General features: G+C 33.4%; 1 protein-coding gene and 4 long non-coding RNA genes across 5 annotated transcripts; all 5 read right to left on the bottom strand.

Annotated features, from left to right (window-relative positions):
- Positions 1-1,293: 1,293 nt before the first annotated feature.
- Positions 1,294-4,332, bottom strand: LOC124452271. The gene is made up of 9 exons (XM_047002854.1): positions 4,268-4,332; positions 3,975-4,163; positions 3,769-3,904; positions 3,548-3,667; positions 2,859-3,014; positions 2,675-2,778; positions 1,851-1,934; positions 1,624-1,746; positions 1,294-1,553 (listed from the first exon to the last, which is right to left on the bottom strand). Exons 2-9 carry the CDS (start codon positions 4,117-4,119, stop codon positions 1,294-1,296), a joined length of 1,128 nt encoding a protein of 375 aa, XP_046858810.1. The 5' UTR covers positions 4,120-4,163; positions 4,268-4,332.
- Positions 4,333-4,503: 171 nt separating this feature from the next.
- LOC124451647 lies at positions 4,504-5,109 on the bottom strand. The gene is made up of 3 exons (XR_006950594.1): positions 5,055-5,109; positions 4,632-4,696; positions 4,504-4,569 (listed from the first exon to the last, which is right to left on the bottom strand). It is a non-coding gene; the product is annotated as an uncharacterized LOC124451647 (long non-coding RNA).
- A 5,358-nt stretch (positions 5,110-10,467) lies between these two features.
- LOC124451636 lies at positions 10,468-13,312 on the bottom strand. The gene is made up of 5 exons (XR_006950582.1): positions 13,017-13,312; positions 12,022-12,311; positions 11,401-11,538; positions 10,794-11,108; positions 10,468-10,552 (listed from the first exon to the last, which is right to left on the bottom strand). It is a non-coding gene; the product is annotated as an uncharacterized LOC124451636 (long non-coding RNA).
- Positions 13,313-17,262: 3,950 nt separating this feature from the next.
- LOC124451645 lies at positions 17,263-19,636 on the bottom strand. The gene is made up of 3 exons (XR_006950591.1): positions 19,501-19,636; positions 17,822-18,086; positions 17,263-17,339 (listed from the first exon to the last, which is right to left on the bottom strand). It is a non-coding gene; the product is annotated as an uncharacterized LOC124451645 (long non-coding RNA).
- A 3,122-nt stretch (positions 19,637-22,758) lies between these two features.
- On the bottom strand, positions 22,759-23,480 carry LOC124451651. The gene is made up of 2 exons (XR_006950598.1): positions 23,371-23,480; positions 22,759-22,954 (listed from the first exon to the last, which is right to left on the bottom strand). It is a non-coding gene; the product is annotated as an uncharacterized LOC124451651 (long non-coding RNA).
- Positions 23,481-24,553: the final 1,073 nt, after the last annotated feature.

The raw sequence follows: 24,553 nt of genomic DNA, 5'->3' as shown, positions 1-24,553 counted from the left end.
AATGTTTATTATTCAGTTAGACAGTTTCTAATCCAATGACAATTTATTTGATTCCTTAATAATGTGCATTAAGTCCAGAAAAGACCTCATGGGCGTTCCACGCCATTACGACACAAGTTGTCCTGGAGACATTTTCAACGCTTTAAGCATTGATCCCAATAGACTTCAACTCGATTCATTTCTATGGAGTTGCACATCAATATCATTTGCATCGAAGTATGTACACTCTATGGAAATCTAAGATTTTTATTTATAAAAGAAACACGCTTTTCTAGCGCTCACGACAAACAAGTAAAGCAATTTCAAATGAAGAAATTATAAAAGAAATACAAGATTTCAACACTGAAGGTGAACATTCTCAAAATTCAAATCACAAAGAAAATTCTTTAATATTAAACAAATTTAGAAAACCAACATGACAAGCAAATTATTCCCTTTTTTAGAGGTTACCCTTACTAACACTGATGTAAGTCGAGTAATTGTTTGACAAGCATAAACACATTGATCTACAAAGTCAATGTATGGATATGTCACAAACGTTGTTATTTAATCACCATTCAGGTTGCAAGGCAAAAAAATGGTCACGATTGCGGCGTATATTTGTTAGAGTTTGCAAGAGTAATAATAAAGGAGGTATTTTGTTATGTAGACATTTGCTGTCGCAAAATACGCAAATAATTTAAAAGCAACATATTCCAGTATGTGACATATAACAGATAATTTTATCATATTTTAGGGATGCATCAACTCATCGATAGAAAATATAAACAGTGAGGAAGACACGCAGCTAAAGAGCTTCTTCAGTCCCTGTAACAGTCGACCTGTTTACACACAATGAAAAACAGGCGTTATATAAATGGTCAATGCTCCGCACATTTGTTCAATTACTTCTTCATATAAACTCTGATTGTGTCATGAGGTGCAACATTACTACTCCATAGAATAATCGTGGAGTAAATATATATACTTAATAACTAATGAGTACCAGCATTATCCATTGACGTTGAAAAGCTATAATATCGTGCGAGTTATGATTTCAACATTTTAAAAATTGATTTCATTCATTTTCATATCCAAAATTTTTCATTATGCTATAAATGCGAAAATATAAGAAGCTGTTTGAGGACAAAATGTTACAGCTATACGTTACGCAGACATGTCATAAATATGACGTATTTTCTTTAAAATGATGAATTTAGAAAAATATTTCAACTGTTACTTAGACTTTTTTTGTTTGTTCCAAAGTGTTAGCATTTCGTTTCAACATGGTTCCCAATTAAATAATACTGGCTTTCAAATACTACTTATCTGATAATATTGCTGATTGCAAGAAACGTTTCCCTCTGGAACATCCCGTCCAGGATTGCATTTTATTATGCGCAACATGTTTCTGTACCAAATATACAATTTCGAAAATAGCAAAAAGTTGTCATATTCCATGTATGAAACCATTGACGCAAGTGGCTTCATTACAGAGTTACACTGCTCTGCAGCTTGGCTGTTGTGCGTTTTTAAAATGGGATATCTATTAATATCGTATCCCTCAGAGCAACCTATAAGAGTCAAAGATATGAGTCGTTTCAATTTCGACACACTTAGCATAATAAAATACGAGTTTTATACCAGAATGGTTTCTCCAATGAAACTTGTCGACGATGAATTTGGATTTTTTAAAAAAAGCAGGATCGCGGTTAAGGCAGTACTCGTGTAGTTTGCACGCGTTGTCATAGATCACTAGTTCAGGAGCTAAACATTATAAGTTTATTTGTTTACAATTGGGAGTAACGAAACGCTAACAATTTCACAATTCTCGTAAAAGAATGAGAAATACCTCAAAAACTTCAAATTACCTTCAGAAAATCGAGTTCTTAAAATGGTAAAAGGAACATTGGGTGATTCATGATCGGGCATCACTTGAAAGCCGTAACAAATACCTAAAAAACAATAAAAAAATCTCATAATTTTTCAATGAGGAGAGTTTACGGGATGAATTTTCCTGTCATTCTATGATCAAGAACATTAATGCTTCTTTGCCATACCGTGCGGACATAAAATAAGAATATCCCAGGAATTAAAGACCCATGCTTCTTCTTTGAACGAACGCCTTTGGCACAATCATCTAAATGACCAGCTCTTTTGTGTCAAGAACATAGTGCCCACGTTCAACAAGAGAAGGCAAAGATGGAAAAAACCTAACTGACCATCACACTGAACTTGGGAAGGTTGTGGGGCAAACGCTCACACCGTTTGGTCAGTAAAAGGACTGGACGCTTTGGCGACCATTTCCCCACAAAAACACGTATGGGGTTTGGCAGCTCTGCAAAATGATTGCAAAGACAAAACAAGAGGGGACCTGTTCGTGCAAAAGTTGTAAATCAGACAATGGATTGTCCTTTGGATTTGCTCCGTTGGCAATTCTGATCAACAAATCCTTCACCCTCTCACAGGAGGTACAATTGCACAAACAGGTTTATCTGACGCAAGTGCTTTGAGAAGTCTTATGCAAGGTTCTGGAAACGTGACACCAAAATGTTCCTCTCTAAGGGATACGATTAGCATTTTAGGCCAGGAGATGAAATCTAAATAAACGAGCAATAGTAAAATAGCCTGTAAAAATAGCTACAACATGTTCTTAGCATATTGTACATCAATAAACAACTAACAACATTCATACTTCCGAGGTTAATTCCACGAGTTCGTCTTCTGTAATTTGGTTCTTTATAAATTTCTTCAACAACTCTCTGCCTCTTCCGATTGAGGAAGTTCCGCGTTTCGAACCTAGTGTTGGAAAAAATCCGCCCCAAAATAAAACACATGTCCAGCTAGCCAATGAAAAAATACACACCCAGAAAAAACACTTATCTTCCATCCATCGTAGGGCCTTCTGGGGAGCTACCTTACGAGGCAAGAAGGTTTTTTGGATACCAAGTGCCGTACCGTCCATAACAACTTTTTTCGGATGTTTTCCACAGATGTTACAATGAAAAGCGTCAACAAAGTCAATGTCAAGTAATCTAAATAGCGTAAAAAATCAGTGTTGTATCCAGCAAGGATTTTTTAGATCTATGGTTAAAAACCAATTAACATAGTTATTCTTAAAAGCGGATACAATACTGCCTGTTTTTGTCAACAAAATAAATAAGAATGCCATTTGATCTATTCAGTGTTGCCACTTCATAAGGAAAGTAAAATGATAGTAAATAAATGTTCAGACTTTCTTGGACATTAAAAGTAGGATAGTGTTTTCATTTTTTGTACCTCTCTATGTACCCTTTGTTGACCATTACCTACAGGTGGGAGCACCTCTGTGCACCTACACTCCCCACCCTTATCATAAATTCACCACCAATGAAATGATCAAATGCTAAACATACGTAAGTGCTACAGATATATATATATATTGGTAGCATACGTACTTTTATCATTTATATTTAGCATTACAACAAAAGTTAATTTAAACAAACGAATATCCGATCAAATAAACTTTTAAATACATGTAACTCACCTAAAAAATTGGTGCAGGTTGAAATAAAAAAAACAAAGTTACCTAATCATTGCAGTAACTGCCAGACGAAACTTGGTGTAAGTTATAATGCCAGAAAAATTCAAATTTACTGAGATAACTTGTCTTTGGACGTACGTCACGTAATATTTATACATGGGCAGGCTAAACCATTTAAAAGATGAAAAGATGTTTTCATGAATTCATAATTAATCATGTAGATAAAAATGTTTACTTTATACTTGATAACTGACTATCACACGTACCTTGAAACCAAAAAATGCCTTATATAATCTTTGAGGACTGCATGCGAAATGGAAAATGATCCAAACCACAAGACGTTGTTCTCGATACCATCGTACCGCTTCTTGTTTGTGCATGTAGAACACAGTCGATAATACACTAAAATTCACAGAAGATTGTAGTCGTGACACTAATACAAAGAAAGTAATAAATAATTCAGTTTACAAACCATTCACACAGTGGAAATCATAAAGATACGCCACATGACAGCCTTCCACATCCAGCCAGTCATCTGATACATCACGCTTATCCCAAGCAGCACCACAAGAGCAAGTACCACAAGCACTAGGTACGAATATCTTTGACCAGTTCATAGCCAGAAGCTTAGCAAAATGATTGGCATCATTCTCATCACAACCTGTGTGAAAAATGAGTATTGAAATTTAAATGACGATTCCATGTTTTTTGGCCACCCATTACACAAACACATATATATTATTTCCATTTACTACACTACTTTACCTATTTCAAATAATTTAACTTTTTTTCACTACGAGTTGCCAACTCGTAGTAATTTCTCATTTCAGGTGAGGTTTCAAAGCTAACTTAAAATATGCTAGCTGCGAGTCGTCATCATCTTGTACGATTTCCAGCGCCTTCCCAAGATTGTAACATGAATGCAGAGGTAAGATGAACAATTAGAACATCTTAGCTCTGCTTGAGGTAGTGCTACTTTAGAATAAGTAAATGTGCACACGCCATTCGCGATTGACTGGTTTTACAGCAATCCAGTTGGGACCACCACTAACGGCTTTAAACAAGTCCTGTAACATGAAGGAGCTATCGTAGAACATATTATAATTTAATCAATGACTGCAAGTAAAACCTCTTTAGGAAACATTCCACAGTATGAATGATCTATTGGGTCAGATGTTCCTGATTTTTCCACAACTTAAAAATTAAAAACAAACATACCATCAATTTTATGCAAAATTACTTTCACAGGTTGGCATGATATTAGCATACTGTTCTCATATAGCAAAATAACCACCATTCTGCATTATTACATGTTTCTGGATGTAGATCGTCCAGGTTAGTAGAGTCCTGAAAATGACTGTTATTGTTGGTGTTGACTGACGTTTCTACAACCTTAGCGGTAGTCATCTTCAAAAATTTTTGATCTGAACATCAACACAAACAGTCCTTCTCAGGACTCAACTACCTGGACGACCTACATCCACAAACATGTCACGATACTCCCGAGTTCAAACCATTTACTTTATTCTGCATTATGAGAACAATAACATACTCTTGAAAAAACTTGATTCTTGTGAGGTTATTCCCAAATTTTCATCATAAGTCTCAAAAATCTTTCCATTGCCAATATATGTAAGCATTTTGGATAGCTTACAACTATTAAAGAGTATTCCAGAAGTTAGTGCTTAAATTTACAATTAGTCATTTTAATAATCTTGTATACCTTTATCTGTACTTAAATTAGTATTTGAGCTAAGGGCCTGCACAAATTCCAGTGAATCGATCACATGAACAGCCAAACAACCAGACAAATCCATTTACACGATAATGAGGGTACCGATGAACAAACACATATGAAGTGTGCTTAATTAAATGTAAAATATATATGAATATAACATTATAAAATACATTCACTACTAAGGAGCTCACCATAATTTTTCTTTTCTCCACATTATAGTCAAGAATAGCAAATGATTGATGTTCCCCCAAATTTGTTACTGCAGAAAATTGAAGCAATAACCCAGTATAATGCAAAACAGCTTCAATATTTTTCTAGAAAAAAACAATACATTTTGTTGGGAACTTAAATTCTTTGACTCAAGTTTAAATTGTTTCAAGAGGAAAATAACTCCAGTCAACAAAGTGGTTACAGTTTTCTTCTAGGCAGAGAACGGAAATTACATTCATGATAAGTTTCATATGAAAACATTGTATGCCAGGGTTAGAGTGGTCAGTGTTAACAGCATAATGTGCTTCCTAGGTTGTGGTAGGGTTCTTTTCTGTGAGACCAATGCATGTTATGAGTGTGTTGTTTCTCCTAAAGTTTTACATTATCTTGGTGATTATTTGAACAAGTTTCCATTAAGGGAGAAATATTTATCTTGTTGACATAGTGATTATTGAGTCATGAATAAGTTGTTATGATTGTCAATAATGTTTGATTATGAATGCTAACTGAAGTACTTAAAGATTTATTTGATCTATAATATTTTATGATATGCTTATTAATTTGAGAAATGAAAAACATGATTAAGGTGTTTCACTATAAACATTACTCACAATAAGCTTAGTCAACTTATAGTCACTTTTATATATTTATACATAAACATTGTGTCCTCCTCATGATTACCATATACATAGATGGTAACCCTGCACTTTGGCAGAAAGTATATTGCATATTATAGGTGAGGATCACATTAAATACATTATAGTAGATTGCATCAAGCATAAATCCTGAGTTAAGTTTTAAACTATTAAGATTTCATCTTATCTGTGCTACTTTATTTCATATTGCTCTGAGCACTATATTTGTATCTGCAAGTTGCACTTACTTCATCAGGTTGAGATTTGTCGACATCAACGGTAATAGTTTCATCAATATTCTGGGAAATCTAAAGAGTTTATAATATTACTTTGGCTTTCTGACAAGCATAAAGAATTTACTGTATTACTTTACAGAAACCTGAATAATTCAACTAAAACTAACCAGATGCAACGGTTGTTCAAGAGTGATGTTTGACTCAACACATTCTTCTAACAATGGATGATCATCATGCATTTCCTAAGAGAAAGTTTGCAATGCTCCATATATGATAAGTAACATATTTAATTTTTCATTTCACCTAAGGTTCACAACTTTAATGCAACACATCCCACACAGATATTTCAGACTTCATAATTTTGAGATACTTAGAGACTAACCACATTACATTCCACTTAGTCTTCGTTTGATTTAGATTGACTGCTATGAGGGGCCATCTATTTTGTGATGAAACAATGTATTATAAGTTGTCAACTAAAACATATTTCACACATATGTTTACTACCACTAAACAATTAACTTGCAATAGGAAGAAAATGTATCTGTTCGGCGCTGCTGGTGGGCTTACAACAATCAAGCTTAAATGCAATATATTTCCTTCTTACCTTTCTGTACAAGCTTTGTTGAACATGCCAAAATTTTATAAGCAACATAATTGTACTAATATGTACAGAGACCTTTTGAGAGCAAAGTAGGAACTCCAAAATAGTTCACAAATTCCAAAGTCAACTATCAATTCTTGCACATTAGTGAATATGTTAAAATATTTAAACCAAAGAGGGCTATCTATATGTACTTGAAACAATGTATACCACCACAATTATCATCCGTAGATAACTCCCCTACAAATGCAAGTGAATGAATGGCTTTAATAATTTCACAATCATAAGCATTATGTAATACGAAAAGCAGCTTGATTGTTTGTAGCCCACCAACAGCAAATTTCCATCATGAAAGTATATGGATGGAGAGTATTATCTCAAAGATCAGATGTGGTAGTTGAAATGAAACTTCATTTCTTAAGTTGAAGCTGAAATTGAGTTACTTGAAACAAATTAATTTTTATCCTACCGAATCAATAGGTGATCGTCGAGGGCCTCGAGTGTAGAAAAACGTCTTTGAACGCTTAAACTTTTTCCCAAAACGATACATTTTTTCATTAACCTTCGAAACTCCAATAGCCAATTTGTTGTTAGGAAGTTACTACTCCATGTGACTTTGATTTAACGGAAGATATCAATTTGCATTATCATATGAATTAAATATCTAGTAGCAAATCTACTACTACAAGTGTAAATATGCCAAGTTGCCAACTTGTGCTAACTGTGAGTTATTTTAAACATATTATTTCAAATAAAACATAAAGATTCCATTAATGATCACTCTATAAGTGTTAAAACATAAAAAAGTTTGTAAAATGTAGATGGTTGTAAGTGTGGTTATGCATACCATTTTCCAGTAGTAAAACATACCACAATTTTTACAATCCGCCATATTACATGATATCAGTGAACTCTTGAAAGTTGAAACACCGGGCACTTCCGGTCATCTGTTTATGTGACGTTTTAACCGGAGATACTCGTGAGAGGGTCGGCTATGTTTTCCGTGACTAAAGCCTGATTCGCTGTTTCGCACAAGTCTTCAATACCCTCATAAAGATACCTTCATGTTTCATTGTAATCGCTCTGTATTTCTGTATTTGTAACAAGTTGATAATTTCCGTAAATAAAGCATAATTCGAAAGCAAATGTAAGTTATGGCCGCGTTTAAACAGAGATCAATCTTTCGGTGGTGTTCAGGCCGGTGTAGAAAAACGAGGAGAGGGGTTAACAACAGACTATTCATTAACGATTTGATTGTCACCAATTAACTTGAAACCACTCGGCTCCTTCCTTAGTATTCAACCAAAGGACGTGTTTTGCAATAGAGCTTTCTGACACATACATTTTTCATGTTTTTTAAAATGTCAAGTCGTTGCTTCCAACCCATTTCTTCTTCTTCGTTAATCACTAATCTACAGCCGAAGTACAACGTTCCTAGCACTCTCGCAATCAAATCATCAGGAAATTCAATTAACTCGATAAATTTGGATATTTTCTATAAATATCATCAAGAAAGGACAAGAAGATGGTTTGAAGTACCATTTTTTTAACAGTAACAAAGTTGGTAACAAAGTAAACTCCATCCACTAAAACTTCCTGTTTCTTACGTCAGGTAAATTAATGAGATGACAGTGCGCACACATTAATACATATTCCACAAACTCCAAAATACATGAACGTATCAAAATCCCCCCCCCCCTCCCTTTCTCATTAAAATAAATTACTGAACATGCTACGCCAATGTTTGTTTGTAATTTAACTTTATTTCTTAGTTAATGTATTTAGATAAAAAGTATTACAGCCGTTATCCTATTTTAAATATTGACTACATCCTTAGTCTAAAAATTTGATGTTATGTTCCAAATTGTTTTCAAATACTCTTCAGAATCATTCACTCTTATAGTTAAAAAGGAAATAAAAATTTTATGCTTAATTATATTCTTTTATAGTACGCTAAATTTCAGCAAACGTCTAAAAACTTCGCGAAAAAAATTCAACTTCCCCCATTTTTGAGAACTTTTAGTAGCTGTCGATTGACTACAGAACGCAGTTCACTGCACGGTAGCAGAGTTTGAGTTGATCCTAACAAAAACAATGACCAATATGACAAGAATAATGACCAAAACAGCAGCTACAACTGCACCAGCAATGGCTCCAGTGTTTCCACCGTCTACAAGATAAAAACGAATGACAAATCTTAATATTACCAACAAATGTTGTCTTTCAGCGATCACTTCACTAAAGCTGAAGGTGTAACCGCTCTCACACCTCATGTAGTCATTCCTGTTAACTATTCATGATTTATTTATGGTATATATTAGGTTTTGGAACGCAAGGCAGTTATTTGTTGGAATTAAATCGGTTGTATAATCAAATAATATCTCTACTCATCGTTAAAAAGTTTTCGGGCATTTGTCTAAACTGAGATTTGTAAATATTTTAAGTATTACACTTCAGATATCGATACACTTCCCCTAAGCTAATGAAAGCAAACACAAACCTGAAAAGTCCTGCTTGTGGGCAGTTGCTGCCACTCGACTCCAGTCAGTGGAATAATAATCACCCTGAAACGAAGTGAGCATTTATATTTGAATAAAAATTGCAGCAATCAATGCTGATGAAAACGTAAATAAATGGTCGCACCTGATCATTTATGAAAACGCGCTGAAATATTTTGTAGTTAGTGCCAGGCTTTAGCCGGCCATTATAATAATTTTCACCATTGGAACGCAGTATTGTGGTTTCACCGTAACCAAGTGTAAAATTAGGCTTAAAGTCTCTGCGAGAGACTACAGCAGCAATATACGGCATTGGTTGAGTGGAAGATATGGCCTTAGAATAGGTCACTAAGTCTGTGTTGTTAAAGTTAGAAGGCAATCGACTCTCTTCTGTGACATTTTTCATCGCGACTACATAGAAATATCTGCAAATTTAAGGCAAAACATTTTTAAAAGTACATGCATAACCTCTGCTTTTGTTAATGGTTAAAATATATGTTATGCATGAATCCGCACTGCCAGAAAAAAGCGACGAGTCATCAAAGCTTTTCCCAAGAGAGATATTTAGACTACCTGGATCCCACATGAAAACAACTGTCCTATACTTAGCCATGAATCCGAAAAACTCAAAAAATACTTTTAAGTTCCTTTAAGTTATTTTTACAATAATTTGCTCTAGTAAAATACATAGTTACCGATATTCCACATTTGGATTTTGCAACAAATAAGTCAACGTATTTCCAATCTGCTTGGTGGACAGTTCAGGTGCCACTAAATAAATAAACTTGAATAAATTTATCATCTTAAACAAACCTGTGCATAAACCATAGACAACTTACATCATTTGTAAATACCCATGTAACATTGCTGTAACATCCAGATCCCACTATTGTAGAAGCTAAAACACGAACATAATATTTTGTCCCTGGTTTCACATTATTTATGTCCAAACGCTGTTCCTCGATCATATACTTCATTGAACAGGTTTCATTCTCCAAATGTGTAATACAAACAGTGTAATTGACTATCTTTCCATTTGTTTTGTTCTTGTCTGGTGGCTCCCACGTAACTGATAACGATGAACTGCTTAAGGCGACAATTTGAACATTTAAAGGTGGACCTTCGGGAACTAAACAAAAATAAAAATTTGTTTTAAAGATTTATATAAAATATTGAATACACTTTAGAAAGAAGTCCTAACAAGTGTACACTGTCATTGTTAACTTAAATATAGTACAGTATAAAAAAAAATTATGATTGAAATAAATATCGACCAGAAAAGATTTGAGCTTTCAAAAGTCGTCTATGGCAATAACACCATCAATGCAACAACAGACGATATGTATACACAAAAACTGATATTAACTCACCATCTTCAGCAGTTCTAAAAGTAGCTGTAGTTGATCTACCAAAGCCTTCAGAATTGCCAGCTGTTACACTAACTTTATACGTTGCGTAAGGAACAAGATTCGTAATGTTGTACGGTTTTTTGTCAGTTACCTCCAGAGTTTTATTAAAAACAATCGTAGTATCCTTCAGCAAAATCAATCGATATCTTGTAAGAGGATTCGAGATATTTGTACCAAGTTTTACACCAGTTTTTTTGGGATGTTTCCATGATATCTCGAGGTACGTCGATGCAGATTTGGTTGCAATGAGATCTGTTGGTTTGTCTGGGAGTAAGTCTGCACGATAATAAAAAATCTACAAATTGAACCATTTGTAGCCCCTAAGTGAAATAAGTGTTCTGCTTTTTCTCCAATAACACGTGTTAAACTTAACTGCATGTTGAAAAGGCTTGTTTTAATAAGTTTATTTCAACAGAGAAAGAAACTAACACTTCAGCCTTCATGAAAAATTGTTCTGTTTTGTAAACTAACTCATGTTTAATTAATACTCAAAGAAAAAAACTTTATATATTGAAAAATTAAGTGCTTACAGTGCAAAGTAAACCTGGTGTATTTTTCTACCTCTTACCTCCACCACAAATTTCAATTCGTAAACACGGTGCACCAACAAATTTCAATGGAAAGATTCGCAAAGCTTTGGATTTAAGGCCACCAGAAAACTTTTCTATAGCCGCATCATTGTAACCATTTTGTTTCCTAGATAAATCTGGAATAAAACAAAAAATTGATTTTCGTGTATTTGCAGAGCAAGGTTAGAGAAAAGAAAGGTTTGTTTAACGCTGTCCAGAGGAGAGTAGTTTATGCATTGTCTATGTATCTCTTCAAATCATGCACATAGCTACAATTTAAACTTTATAATCAAATGCAAGAGTCCTTCGTAGTGCAAGAGTAACCAAGACAATCAACACAGTGACGTAGCTAGCCCACAAATTTGGTCGTGCTATATGTAAATTTCACAGAGCTCACTAACTGTAAAAACAATAGGTCTCTAAAGAAATGAATAATGATAATGATCTGAAAATTACATATAACCAGCAATTTTACGTGCCGGCTACACCACTGAATCAACATATGCACACAAGTTTGTATATAAATAGCAAATTAAAAGTTTACTTAGTTTATAACTTCATTCTTGTTTTAAATTTCCCATTAAATTTATAATATACAAATTCTATAAATCTACTGTTACCTTCTTGGATTTTTTAGATTTCCAGTTCACACCATCAATGTTTGTCTGCAAGTGATATTTAGTTACAAAGCTTGAACTTGAACTGTCTCCAAAGATAGTGATAACGTTAACTGTATAAAGACTCGGAAAATTCAGTTGAAGATAATGACTGCCATTAGCAGCAGGAGCACACCATGAACTACCACTGGATATTCTTGCTTTAGCAGCACTACGACTCTTTGGGAAGGCAGTAAACCAAGAATCTGGGAATTTTTCTGCGTTTTTCAATAGAGGATTATCACAAACATGACCTTAAATAGAAAAGGATTTGGTTGAAATGCATTATAACATTAGAACTGGTTTGATTTGATAGAGAGCAATGGTGCACTCTCATATTGTTCTCCATTCACGTAAAATTGGAAAAATTAAAACTGTTTTCTTAAGAAAGAAAAGAGCACAAGATATATTGGAGGAATACGACTGATTTTGCATGCTTTTATTAAATAAGGTTAAATTCCAGTTGGAATCAAGCCAGCTATGACAAGAAACCGTAAGTATCTTGTCAAATAACAACAATACCGTAGCGATTTAAATTCCATTAAAGAGTGAACGTCAATCGTATTGCAGAGGAATGACAATTGGACATTTTTTGAAGCACGAAATGAAGTAGCAAGAGTAAAATTAATTTAATCCTCAGTATTCGCAGCAATCCTGTTTTAATTATTTATTATTTAAGAGTAGCAATCGTTTATATTTTGTGATGCTATATTTCTTTGTTATGTAAAAGAATTGTGAAATTCTCCAAGTCAGCGTAAAATACAGTGACACTACGATGTCAGATGTAAGTCTTGATGATAGAGGTAAGTCATGATGCTTAACAATAGACAGATGTAAGTTGAGAACACAAAAGTAACACATTCATTCCTTAAATTCTTCGCTAAAAATCTTTTCTAACGTCATTTAAATGTGTCCTGCAATACGTTAATACATTCAAAAAATTGAATGAGAATGCTTACATGTAACGTACGAGTATTGAGAGCAATCATTATTTTGAGTGATAGCACATTGAGATAAATCGTTCACTCGAGCATCACATTTGACAATTCCAGGTATAAACGATTGATGCATCAAAGATGATAGTGACATTGAGCCTCCCCCAGATGCTGCGGTAGGATAACCAAGTTGTTTACAATAATCGTCTTTATTTTGTGCAAAAGACCTTTGTTGCAAATGGTGAAGTTTCTAAACTTGGTAATAACATTCACGACACCTTCGTTCGGAAGATTCGACTTAGACAGGCGTACATCCATAACTACACAAATCAAAATTATTTTTCCTTTAATTGTGATTATGGCGCATATCTTAAAGTGAAATCTGTGTTTTAGAAGTGGTTTTATGAACATAAATATGACAAATCTCGTCCATGAATAAAATATATACGGAGTTTGAATATCAGAAGAACACAGAAGGTGACATTAACTTAAAAAATTTTAGTTTGAAAGCACTTAACCAGAAATGTTTTCCACATTCTGATGGACACAGTATCTTATAGATTTACACTTAAAGTTGGTAAGCACTGTTTTGATTTTAATCTTTAAGTTGACAATGAACTACAGGCAAATAAGTTGAACTTAGAACTTTTCTCTTGTGTTGTAAACACGAATCACAACAAAATGTGTCTAAGTGATTATGTGAATCATTAATAAAACCAGAACAAATACCGTTTTTTATAGGTGAGCGCTGCGTTTAGCTTCCCAATTCATAGGAATTGTAATGAATATATCTTTGTACATATATGCAGTATATGTAAAAATTCTGTAGTGTGAAGTCATGAAAATATGAATACAAATGCAATTGTAAATGTCGCTTTCCGCCTACATAGAATGACCAAAATACTTTAAAAATGAAATAGATTTGGTAAATCAAATTGACTGGAAGAAGATATGTTTCCATGAACAAAGTTTGCATTAACAAACTAAAAACACAAAATTCACCAAACCATTAAACTTATGAAAAATATTTAGGACACAAGTTTAAATGTCACATTATAAAAAGACACTAAATTATACAATACGAGATAAAACTGCATAAACAAACCACGCCTGGTGAAGACACTCGACGAAAATTCAAATTTGTGTCAACTTTTCTAAATTGATAACGTATTTAGTATAAAAATGAGCACCATACCATTGCGCATTAAGGTCAAAATTTGACCCGAAGCTCTTTAATAATAAGCAAAATATAATCTGTCCATATAATACTTACGATTGCAAATTTTTCTGTATGGCATACTTGTGTAGTTACATTGATATTCAAAGTAAAGATATTTCTCCAAACCAGGACAAATATTTGAAGGGAAATGATTATCATCAACAGTTACATTACATTTTCTTTCACCATCACAGTAATGTTTAAGGTTACATGTTACATCGACACTACAACTGTAGCTATAACTGTGGCCACAATAGCTTCCTTTTCGGAAACCACGATATTCTGCAACTTTTATCACCATATATTGATTATTAGAACAACTAACGTCCGATATATTTTTTCCCGCACATGTCACTGAGCCTATAGAAGACACACAAAAAATAAGTAAATTCATATCTATGCAAGCTTATTTGTGAATTCCTGTAAAATAAAACTTGATTTAATAAAAATGAAGTGTGTGATGGTAGTGACTTCACTGGCGCCATTCCTATATCTGTGTTCTTGCAGTGGCTTTTAATTAGAGTTTAGGTATATATACGCTAACTGGATGAATATTCTCACTTGCCAAAATTGAATCGCTGATTTTCTTCATTTTTACAATTGGCCAGTGTCAAGTCGTAATATCTTCCTATAGCTATTATGCATTTATTATTGCGTGAGGAGTATAGACCACCCCAATTTGTTTGGGTTATGGTATTGATGGCTCCGCATTCATCATTTAAAATTCTAAAAGATAATAACCACACATCTCCGTATCGTAAGACAAGACACCTTCTTGTATTTGACAAATTGATGGAGCCAGATTGTGAAAATTTAAAATAAGATGACTCCTCAAAACAATTTATTAAATACAGGACGGAAGAGGAGGGTAAACTATCCCGAACACAATTTCCTGACTGAACATTTTTGATGAAAAATCCATTCGTATCTGAAAAAGGACAATGATACATGATAAAATTAATTGAAAATACCACACTCTACAAAATATATATCTAAAATTAATATGACTTTATGAAAAATAATTTAGCATACTGAATTCTATCAATATAGGAAAAAACACTACAAAAAAAAGCCACCTTGTAATTCAAGCTTTCTAAAGAATTAAATAAACCAATTGCTGTTGAGGGTCATTTTAAAAATAATGGCGTATAAACAATTTAAGGCATTCAGCATGAAGCATTGATCTAAAATACATGGAACGCTACCTGTAATACAAAACTCTAATAATTTTCTAAAGCCGTGATTTTACCCCAGACACGCAAGACTTTACCCCAAACACGAGTGTGTAGTCAATCAATTTTTACTCCGCGAGAGGAACTCGAAACACTAAACGCGCGTGTCTTGGGTAAAATCTCGCGTGTGTAGCGTAAAATATGGTTCAATTATATGCTTGATGTAGCGTTCCATGTATTTTAGTTCAATGGCATGGAGACTGAAAAATTTTACAAACAAGTTGAAAAGTGTAAAAAATCAATTAGTAAAAATTTCACGGCGCACGGTCTGTTACGATGGAAAAGGAAGAGTTATGGTTTGTTTACGCAATTGAAATATTTGAAATATTTTAAGATTGTTTGCTGAACCTCATTTTTCAACTGTATAAACTTCTATGACTTTCGTTTTTGATGAAAAGGAAGTTTATCTAAACACTTATACAAATTTGTGCCCAGAAAAAGTTGATGATTTAGGTTAGTATTATTCAAACTTGAAGACAAGGAATATATAATTCAATGTAAAACTGAATTGTGAACTCTGTAAGCTGTACACTCTTTTTGGTGGAGTTCATTTAAGTTGTGCTGTGAAATAGTGCTCTTGATAATAAAAATACCAGTGTTGCACAATTTAAAATTGCAAACACTTTAAATAAATATCATGCCCAAGGCTTATAAAAAATCGTGAGGCTTTTTACTGGTTTATACAGGTTTATACATGCAGAGGAGAGATGCATATAAATATGTACAGAGATATTGTACAGAGGGTTAATGTACAACGAAATTTATTTCTACTGAAGTGATATAAGAACATTCTCCCGTTAAAAATATTTAACAATTTTTGGATTAAGTTGAGCATGATATAAAAGAATATTCAGACCGAGGTCAATTGGATATCTACCGAAGCAAATCTGAGGGGGATAGCGCTGACTGCAGTCTGATTGAAAAATTTTTGCGGTTCGCTTTCGTCTATTTCCTGTAAATACGCGATGAAAACTCTCTGGACAAACAGTTTAACACTTTCGGTGTTTTTTCGTCTATATTCCCGATAATTTGAGCAGAGTAAAACACTTGAAAGTCTCGATGAAGATTCTACCAAAATATTTCTTGTATATACAGTTGTCTCATAAAGAAAATTCGTCACCTACAGGTAATTTTCAATGTTTTCTAGGTGATAGTGTATTGATAATTATTTGAAGGCTTTTAGACAATCACAATCGAGATTGCATCACCGTTGTATTATAATAATAAAGCTTAACTAGCACAGATCAATATATGAACATCTTAACCCTAACCCTCACACCCATTAACAAACAACCAAAATCTTCCAACGTGATCGTTAATGAATAAAATCAATAAACCCGAAAATAACCAAGACACGCTCTTGAATTGAGCTTTTACTCTTTTTTAGGTTTACATTATAATATATGTATGACGAATTAAACACGTTTGGCTGTTCCGGGGTGTATTCTATTAGCTTTGCAACTGCAAAGAAATTGACTTAAGAGTATACGTACATGATGAATTAAATATAGGACAAAGTGCCGTATGGATTTGAGCGAAGTTGAATTTGAAGCATTATAATCACATTGGTGTACTATAAATTAAACTGACACAGGAGAAACTAAAATGAACTGCCCTTGCATGTACCTTTAGGTCGTTTACGGTTTATGTTGACGACAACATAACAGGTGTGACTTTTTCCACCGTATAAAACATAGTTGTAAGGGATTTTGTGTTGTCCGATTCCAAAATCATATGAAAGAAGATAAAATGACGTTTCTATTTTTTCATTTATGTACTTATGTGAACACGTGAAGTTTTTTGGTTCTTTCCATTTTTCGTATAATTCATGTGGATAAAGACGAACGTGTGACACAGCAGTAACGTTCAAAATAGTCGGGCTGCATCCACATGTCCCTAACAAAAAATTAAGTTATCTTTAACTGGTTGTCCAGAGAACAAAAACAAGTAGAAAGTGACACTCATTTGGCCACAAAATGTTAAAAACTATTCACATTGAATCGAAAGTCTACGTTAAACCCAAATAGACAATAACTATACAAACTTTAACATATAACAGCATATATTACTATTTTTGACTCTACTGTCATATTACTTTGCTTTTGTAACTAGACAGAGGAACAATGATTGAGAGATTATGCTGTGTCAATGCTGTGAAGCTAGTGTATCCAAATCAGTTGAGTACTTTAACATGTACCTTACGGGTTCAAACCATTTACTTCAGGTACCTTACTTTATTGCACTTTCTAAAAACACGGTTTCAACTACATATTTAAATTAAACAGTGCCTCAGTAATATAAGTGTTGTGATTGTTTGCCAAGTACATTTCCAGTTGATGTTCTGTACTTACTGTAAACTAAACTGTTGTTTACTTTACCTTCGAGTGGACATATTTCACTAAACATTTTAAATCGCTCCAAAAGATATTTCTTCTCCTCAACACAACAACGTGTACGAGTATTGTCGCATTTCGAATCGATTTCAGATTTGTCCGCCACAAATTTCTTCCATTCTTCCTCACAAAACTCAAGCTCTTCATTCCAACCCATTTTCATTGTGAATCCTTGACCAAATAACAGCCACAATAACCACCATATCATTAAACTCATCATTGCATAGATCCAAGGATATACAGTAAAGCTCTAAATTATAATTGATTGTTGGATGTATGTACGTTATCACAGAAGACTTTAAATTTATATTTAGATCGACAATGACTACGTCACAATTACATCTGTGATGCAAGCAGATCACGATCAAAACGTATTTTTGAGCAATATATGAGCATTATCTAAAAATTCATTTCAGCAAAATTGTGTAGAAAAACTGTTCAGAAATAGATCGAGTTAGTCTCATATGGCTGCATGATGGCTCTCTTATTGGTAGCCACTGTAGCTATTATATAGGTACGTGGTTATAATTTTTTAAAATAATGAAACTTGGTTAACTTTAAATTTATGCTTTATTCTTCTTACTCGGTTCAATATAAATTTCAACTTTTGTGTTTCAAGAGATTTATTGAACGATGAAAAATGCTTTTAGTGGATAGCGCTAAGGAAGTGAAGAAAGCGAGATCAAATTAAAATCAAAGCAAATCATTTATTTTAGATATAATAGATTAAAAACCCAAGACGATGTTAAAATTCTTTATATGAATATGAAAATAACAATTGTGCATGCAGAGCTTCCCATTAGCTATTTCATTTCAATTTCCTGTTATGTCATCCTACATGTAAAAAACCTATGAAATCATTAAGTACTTTACGATTTCTTGTAACGCAGCCTCTATAGCTGTACAGTTATACCCCATATTGCCTCTATAGCTATACCCGTATTACATTTTCATTCGAATTTTATAATTCATCGAATTAAACACATTAGAAGCTATGAAACAGCTAAATTACTCAGTTGACAAGTTCAAAAAGTTACAGTTGAAAAATTAACTAAATAAATTAAAAATTTCAAAAAATAATGACCAAAAATAATGTTGAAACTAGTGTTAGATATGTACATTACATGCACAGTGGAGCTTTATTTCTATTGAGAAGGAAGTGCTCGCGATATAAACGAACGTCGATATTAAGGGCAGCTAAGTAGTTTTGAGTTTCAGCGTTATCTTGAGATTGTTCAAATTCTTTTATAAAAACTAACAGAAATATCACAGAAAATCGTGGAAATATTTTGCAACTTTTAACATTTTTTCAATGTTGTTGTTACTCCTTTGTTTGCAGTTTTCGTGGAGTACTAACTGACAATGAATGCTCCATAAGAATTGAAAATTTCAAGCGGATTTCTTTTCAATTTTTCGCAGGTGCCGCTGAAGAACAAAACTATTTACAGAACAGTGGAATAGGGTTTGTTTTTGATTTGGTTGAGAGATTTTTGCGAAAATATAATAATATATATGACTCAAAATATGAATGTTTTAACCTGTCCCGAATCCTACATCAAGCATGGAGGTATTGTGGTAAATGAAACTCAGTGGAAGAAAAAACTTGCTGTATTAAATATTAACATGGCATCGACGATAAAGAAACTTCCGTTTTACTATCTTACCTTTATTCTTTTATTAATTGAAAAACGGACACAATATGGCGACTGCAGAAATACACCTTACACAAGCAGAGAAAAATTAAGATACGTTCAAGTCAGACGAGCAAAAGAGTTGTGGCTTTCGCAAGGTTTTACTTGCAACTGCTGGCCAAGGCTGTCGGCTTCCTTAAATGTAGAATGTCATACTGAGTATATGCAAACACTCATGCCATCTGCCCCAGTTATTCAACATTTTATAGAATTTTTCTTGCGTCAAATCCTATCCTTTACGAATCAACAATAATACTTTAAATGTGTTAGTTAATTTGGATGCTGTGGTTAGTTGACGAAGCAATGTTATAGAAGATAAAGTTTTTGATATTTTAGAGAATTACCTCTGTTTATAGCTACGAAGCAACGAAGCACAAATAATGCATCCAATGTGGGCAAACACGGCAAAGCAGGTTAATGACTTCAAGTGCTCAATGACGAAAAATTATATTGCTCCAATATAAAACTTTTTTAAGTTTTTGACTATCAACTTCACCAGCAGTGAATTCAAGTTTGCCGACAGTCATTAGCAAAATTTCAGGCCCTAAATAGAACGAATTGTGTCGGACCGAACTATACAGTAAATTTACTATTTACTATCATAATAATAAAGCTTAACTAGCATAGATCAATATATGAACACCTTAACCCTAACCCTCACACCCCTTAGCAAACAACCAAAATCTTCCAACGTAATCGTTACTTAATAAAATTAATAAACGCAAAAATAACCAAGACACGCTCTTGAATTGAGCTTTTTTTTTTACAGGTTTACATTATAATAAATGTATGACGAATTGAACATGTTCAAATTTTCGGGGAGTGTATTCTATTAGAATTCATGTGTTGATGAGAAAGCGACGTGTCATTTGGTCATATATGCGGGAAGGAAAACCGATTTTGACGAGTAACTTTTTTGTAAATTAGAGTTCTATGTGGAAAAATTTTCGGAAGAGATTTGATGAAATACACAGGAAGCTAGTGAACGTTTGTAACTAAGTAGAATGAAGCTGTGGAAGTTAGCAAAGAGGTCAGTGATGGTATAGGTTTGCGGCTAATGGAAGGGGTGAGTTTTACATTTGTGTACTTATTCAAGTGTGGCAGCTGCAACGCTCACAGGTAACTAATATCCCGCCCTACGTTATCAAGCAATTTTGCTCACATAAACACATGTGGAAACACCCCAACCTTGAGAATTGTAAAATAATTTTCTCTTCTCACGATCCATACAAACTCTCTATTCATGAGAACATCCTAATCACAAGCCTTCACCTAATGTCCTAGAGAGTTCTATTCCACGCTATCCCTTTAAATTGCAATTTATTGTGCTTCCTAACTTCGTAATTTATGTAATGTATTCGACACTGACTTCTTTTGTATTCTAACACCATATGTAAATATGATTATTTACATATAAGTAGCATATCCTATTAAGAATGCAATAATAGTCATTACTGTCTGAAGATGTCTTAAGTAAAGACAAAACGTTACAATAAATTCCATTTTTGAAACTGCTATACTTTTGGCTCAACTTAAAGCCTTATGTTGGCATTAATTTTTATCACCCAAATTTGATTTACGCTGCAGGACGCCTCTCGCTACTATCTTAAAAAATAAATCGTTTCAAGTTGTGTCGTCAAGATAATAAAACTCACTTTACAAGTGTTCTTTCTTCGACTCAGATTCGTATATGGTTTTTGTTTCGTATTTTGCCTTTTGCTATTTGCTTCACGAAGTTTGTTTACGTTTATTTGAAAATATACATGTAATGGACTGCTGGTCCGCTATGAAAAAGTAAACAACAGGGAAAATGTTTCTGAACCAATCAAAGTGCGCCGTTTCACCGGAAGTTACGCTTGCGATATTTCAATGTGATTTGTTGCATCTGAAAGAATTGACAAAGTTTGAAAAAAGGGTTGCTGAATTGGAGATCACATTGATGAAAGATTGTATGTAGTTCACATACGTAGACTAACAATTTCACTCTTCATCTACAACATTTTGGAAAATCGTGTGATTGTAATGAGTGATATTCTTGCTTGCATGCAGAAAAATTTACGCTTATACTTTTGCTATAAACGAGATTACTTACCGCTGATCCAGAGAGCAACGCAGCAATTAGATGCATTATAATACATCAACCACTTGGACAGATTAACGGAATCTGCAAGAATAGAGATATCAAATAGAACCACCACTAAAATAAAAAATAATTTTGATGATAATAACATAGATTGAATTAAGAATACGCCAGTTTCAATTAAAATTGACTTCCAAAATATAAGGATTGGTTTGTTGCACAGTTCCCACCCTCCCCTCCCACGTACATGAAGAAAAGAGAGCTTCAATATCCGTGCGATTATGTGAGACGTTAAATGAAGGCGCACTCCATACACATACATGATCTGCACACAACAATAAAAGCTCATTCGACTTCAGGAGTTCTTTTTAAACCTTCCACTTCAGGTAAAATTTCTACCAAACCGTGATTATTTTTCGGGTGAGCGCCATAATTTTCAGTGACGCGTAGTTGATTACGGGTATCGACCAACTTTAATTGATGTTCTTTAAAAATTAAAAACATATATGTATTATTAATTATTAACATTTATTACTATTTCACTCATTGTACATTTTATCATCAGGTTTTTATAATCTGTCTGATATAGAATCTTCAGTTCGTAAATAATCCATAAAGAGTAATATCACTCTATAGAATACACACAAAATACGAAGTAATACGAACAAAAATCTACTTTACATGTCAGCCAGTCCACTTCGTGCTTCCTAAATCAACGTTTTTAATCTACATAAACTAGACAGCAAAAAAATGAATTTTATGATAACGATGTCATTTTTAGTCACGACTGAATCCAACAAACCTGTTGCTTTTAGTTGTTTACATTGGTCAAATATTGGATATTTCCAAAAGATAAACAGAAAACTTATTATAATAAAACAGAAAAAACCCAACATGTTTGTCAAAACCAATAATGAAAAGGAAGACAAACTTACATAATAATAAAATTTTAAAAGTAATCGAAGTCCTTTATCGATACCACGCAGTATCGACTACTTCCGGATTAGGCTCGGTATCGGGCGGTATCGATACCAAGTAATCGGTAATCGCCCAACACTAGATTTCACCAACCTGGACGATCTACATCTACAAACATATAACGATACTTAACCTGGACTCTCCTTAATAAAACTAAAGTAAATATTTGAATGTTTTTATGTTGAATTCTATTCTTTCATGGAAGACAAAATTGCAGAGCATGTAACATTCCAGCAACCATCAAAAAAAATTTTCCAGAAATTTGTACAGTATAAAAATTCAACTTCCACCTATTTCCGAGAAATTTGAGTAGTCGTCGAAAAACTCCAATACGCAGTTCACTGCACGGTAGCAGAGTTTGAATTGATCCTAAATAATAAAAATGTTATAGAAATAATCAAAAAACTAAGTACGTCACCAAGGTTAGTCGAACTAAATAAAATTCAATGTGTAAGTTTCCAGAAACATTCTGTTTAGAAATTGTTGATGTTTGACAAACAGCCATTAGACAGTGGCGCTCGCAGAAACCTATTTTAATGAGGGGGACACCTCCGTAGGTCGGAGAAAATTTCGTATACAAGCAAGAATTATAAAGTTGAAATTCGGCAATATCCATACAACATATAATAATCGTAAATGTGTTAAAGTGTAAAAGGTGTTGATATAAATAAAGTCAAAACTACAAATTTTTTATGATCTATTTAGTAGAGGCTGCATAGTTCATAAATGAGAAGAGCGCTCGGTGTTGGTGCAATTAGGACTTCATGAGAATTAGACAAGCTTACCGCCGTTTCGACGAACTGCGGGCGTCTATTCCGGATTAGCTTGATACATTGGAAGGCATCCATCGCTTGGACAATTTTGATGCGGTCGACAAGATTTGAGATAGCAATATATGTACCAGAGTGACCTGCACCGTCACTGGATTAAAAAAATTAGTATTTTTGTGTTTGTAGCAAATTTTTTGTAGAGATCTTCATTTAGATCTTAAACCGCCAAATTATAACCACGAGAGCGACGAGGTTAATCACTTGCTAATATTCGAGTCACACGTGTTTTACCTGCACATAACAATGACAGGTCTATTTACATCAGCAGCTCTTTGTGAATGTTCAACTTTAGATAAAATTTCCACCATACTGTGAACATCTTTAGAAACATCATGAACCGGCCACGATATGTCATGAATCACGGACCATACGACCTTTTTTAATGTCCTAAGAAGCAAAAAATAAATAAATGTAACAAATCATTTACTCATAAAGACATTCTTTAAAAATCTATTGTTCTTACGGTCAGTAAACACAAAAATATTTGCTGCAACTGCGTAAAACACTATTGATATTGCGCATTTAATAAATACGACGGGTTTTAAAAGAAGCATTTCACAATAACAAAACTAATCGTAATCTCAACGTTCACGTTTTCGTTTTAACACTATATTCCGCCTGTAATTACACTCATAAATTAGTTCCAACCAGTATTTCATTTTAATATTTATAATCTACTGATAATTGTATCACTGCATCATATTACTCTTATATAAAATTATCTTGCATATACATAATATTCTTATTATACTGAAGATGCAATCATAAGATGTTGAAACACATTTATTTTAAAACAACTCGTCGCATTTATTAAATGCAAAAAATATTTGCATAGCGTGAGTAAAGTCAGACTGACTACGCTACTGCATAAACATATACATATGAACTTTGTATGAAAATGAAGTGTATTGATTTATTTGCAACCAATTATTTAAAGCAGAGATTTAAATATGTTTATAGAAATTTCTTTTTATCCGAATGATTCTGACTTTTCTCTTATAGAAACGTATTGATTGTAGGCACGCATTTCTGATTTTTCCTTCAAGATAATGAATGTTTTATTGTTTTATTGCAGGTATGTCGAAGCCTGTAATTGAATGTTGAATCTTCTTTAATGATGAGCAAATGGTGTTAAAGC

This window comes from Xenia sp. Carnegie-2017, unplaced genomic scaffold (genome assembly GCF_021976095.1).
Source record: "Xenia sp. Carnegie-2017 unplaced genomic scaffold, XeniaSp_v1 HiC_scaffold_24, whole genome shotgun sequence".
NCBI classification, from domain to species: domain Eukaryota; kingdom Metazoa; phylum Cnidaria; class Anthozoa; order Malacalcyonacea; family Xeniidae; genus Xenia; species Xenia sp. Carnegie-2017.
This window is presented reverse-complemented; position numbering and strand designations above follow the sequence as displayed.

Excerpts from the sequence above, each read along its gene's own strand:
- LOC124452271 (XM_047002854.1), bottom strand. The coding sequence starts at position 4,119 with ATGAACTGGTCAAAGATATTCGTACCTAGTGCTTGTGGTACTTGCTCT. Across the intron at positions 3,668-3,768 it reads AGGCATTTTTTGGTTTCAAG|CCTGCCCATGTATAAATATT; the intron begins GTACGTGTGATA and ends TAAATGGTTTAG. Across the intron at positions 2,779-2,858 it reads CTACGATGGATGGAAGATAA|GTTCGAAACGCGGAACTTCC; the intron begins GTGTTTTTTCTG and ends TTCCAACACTAG.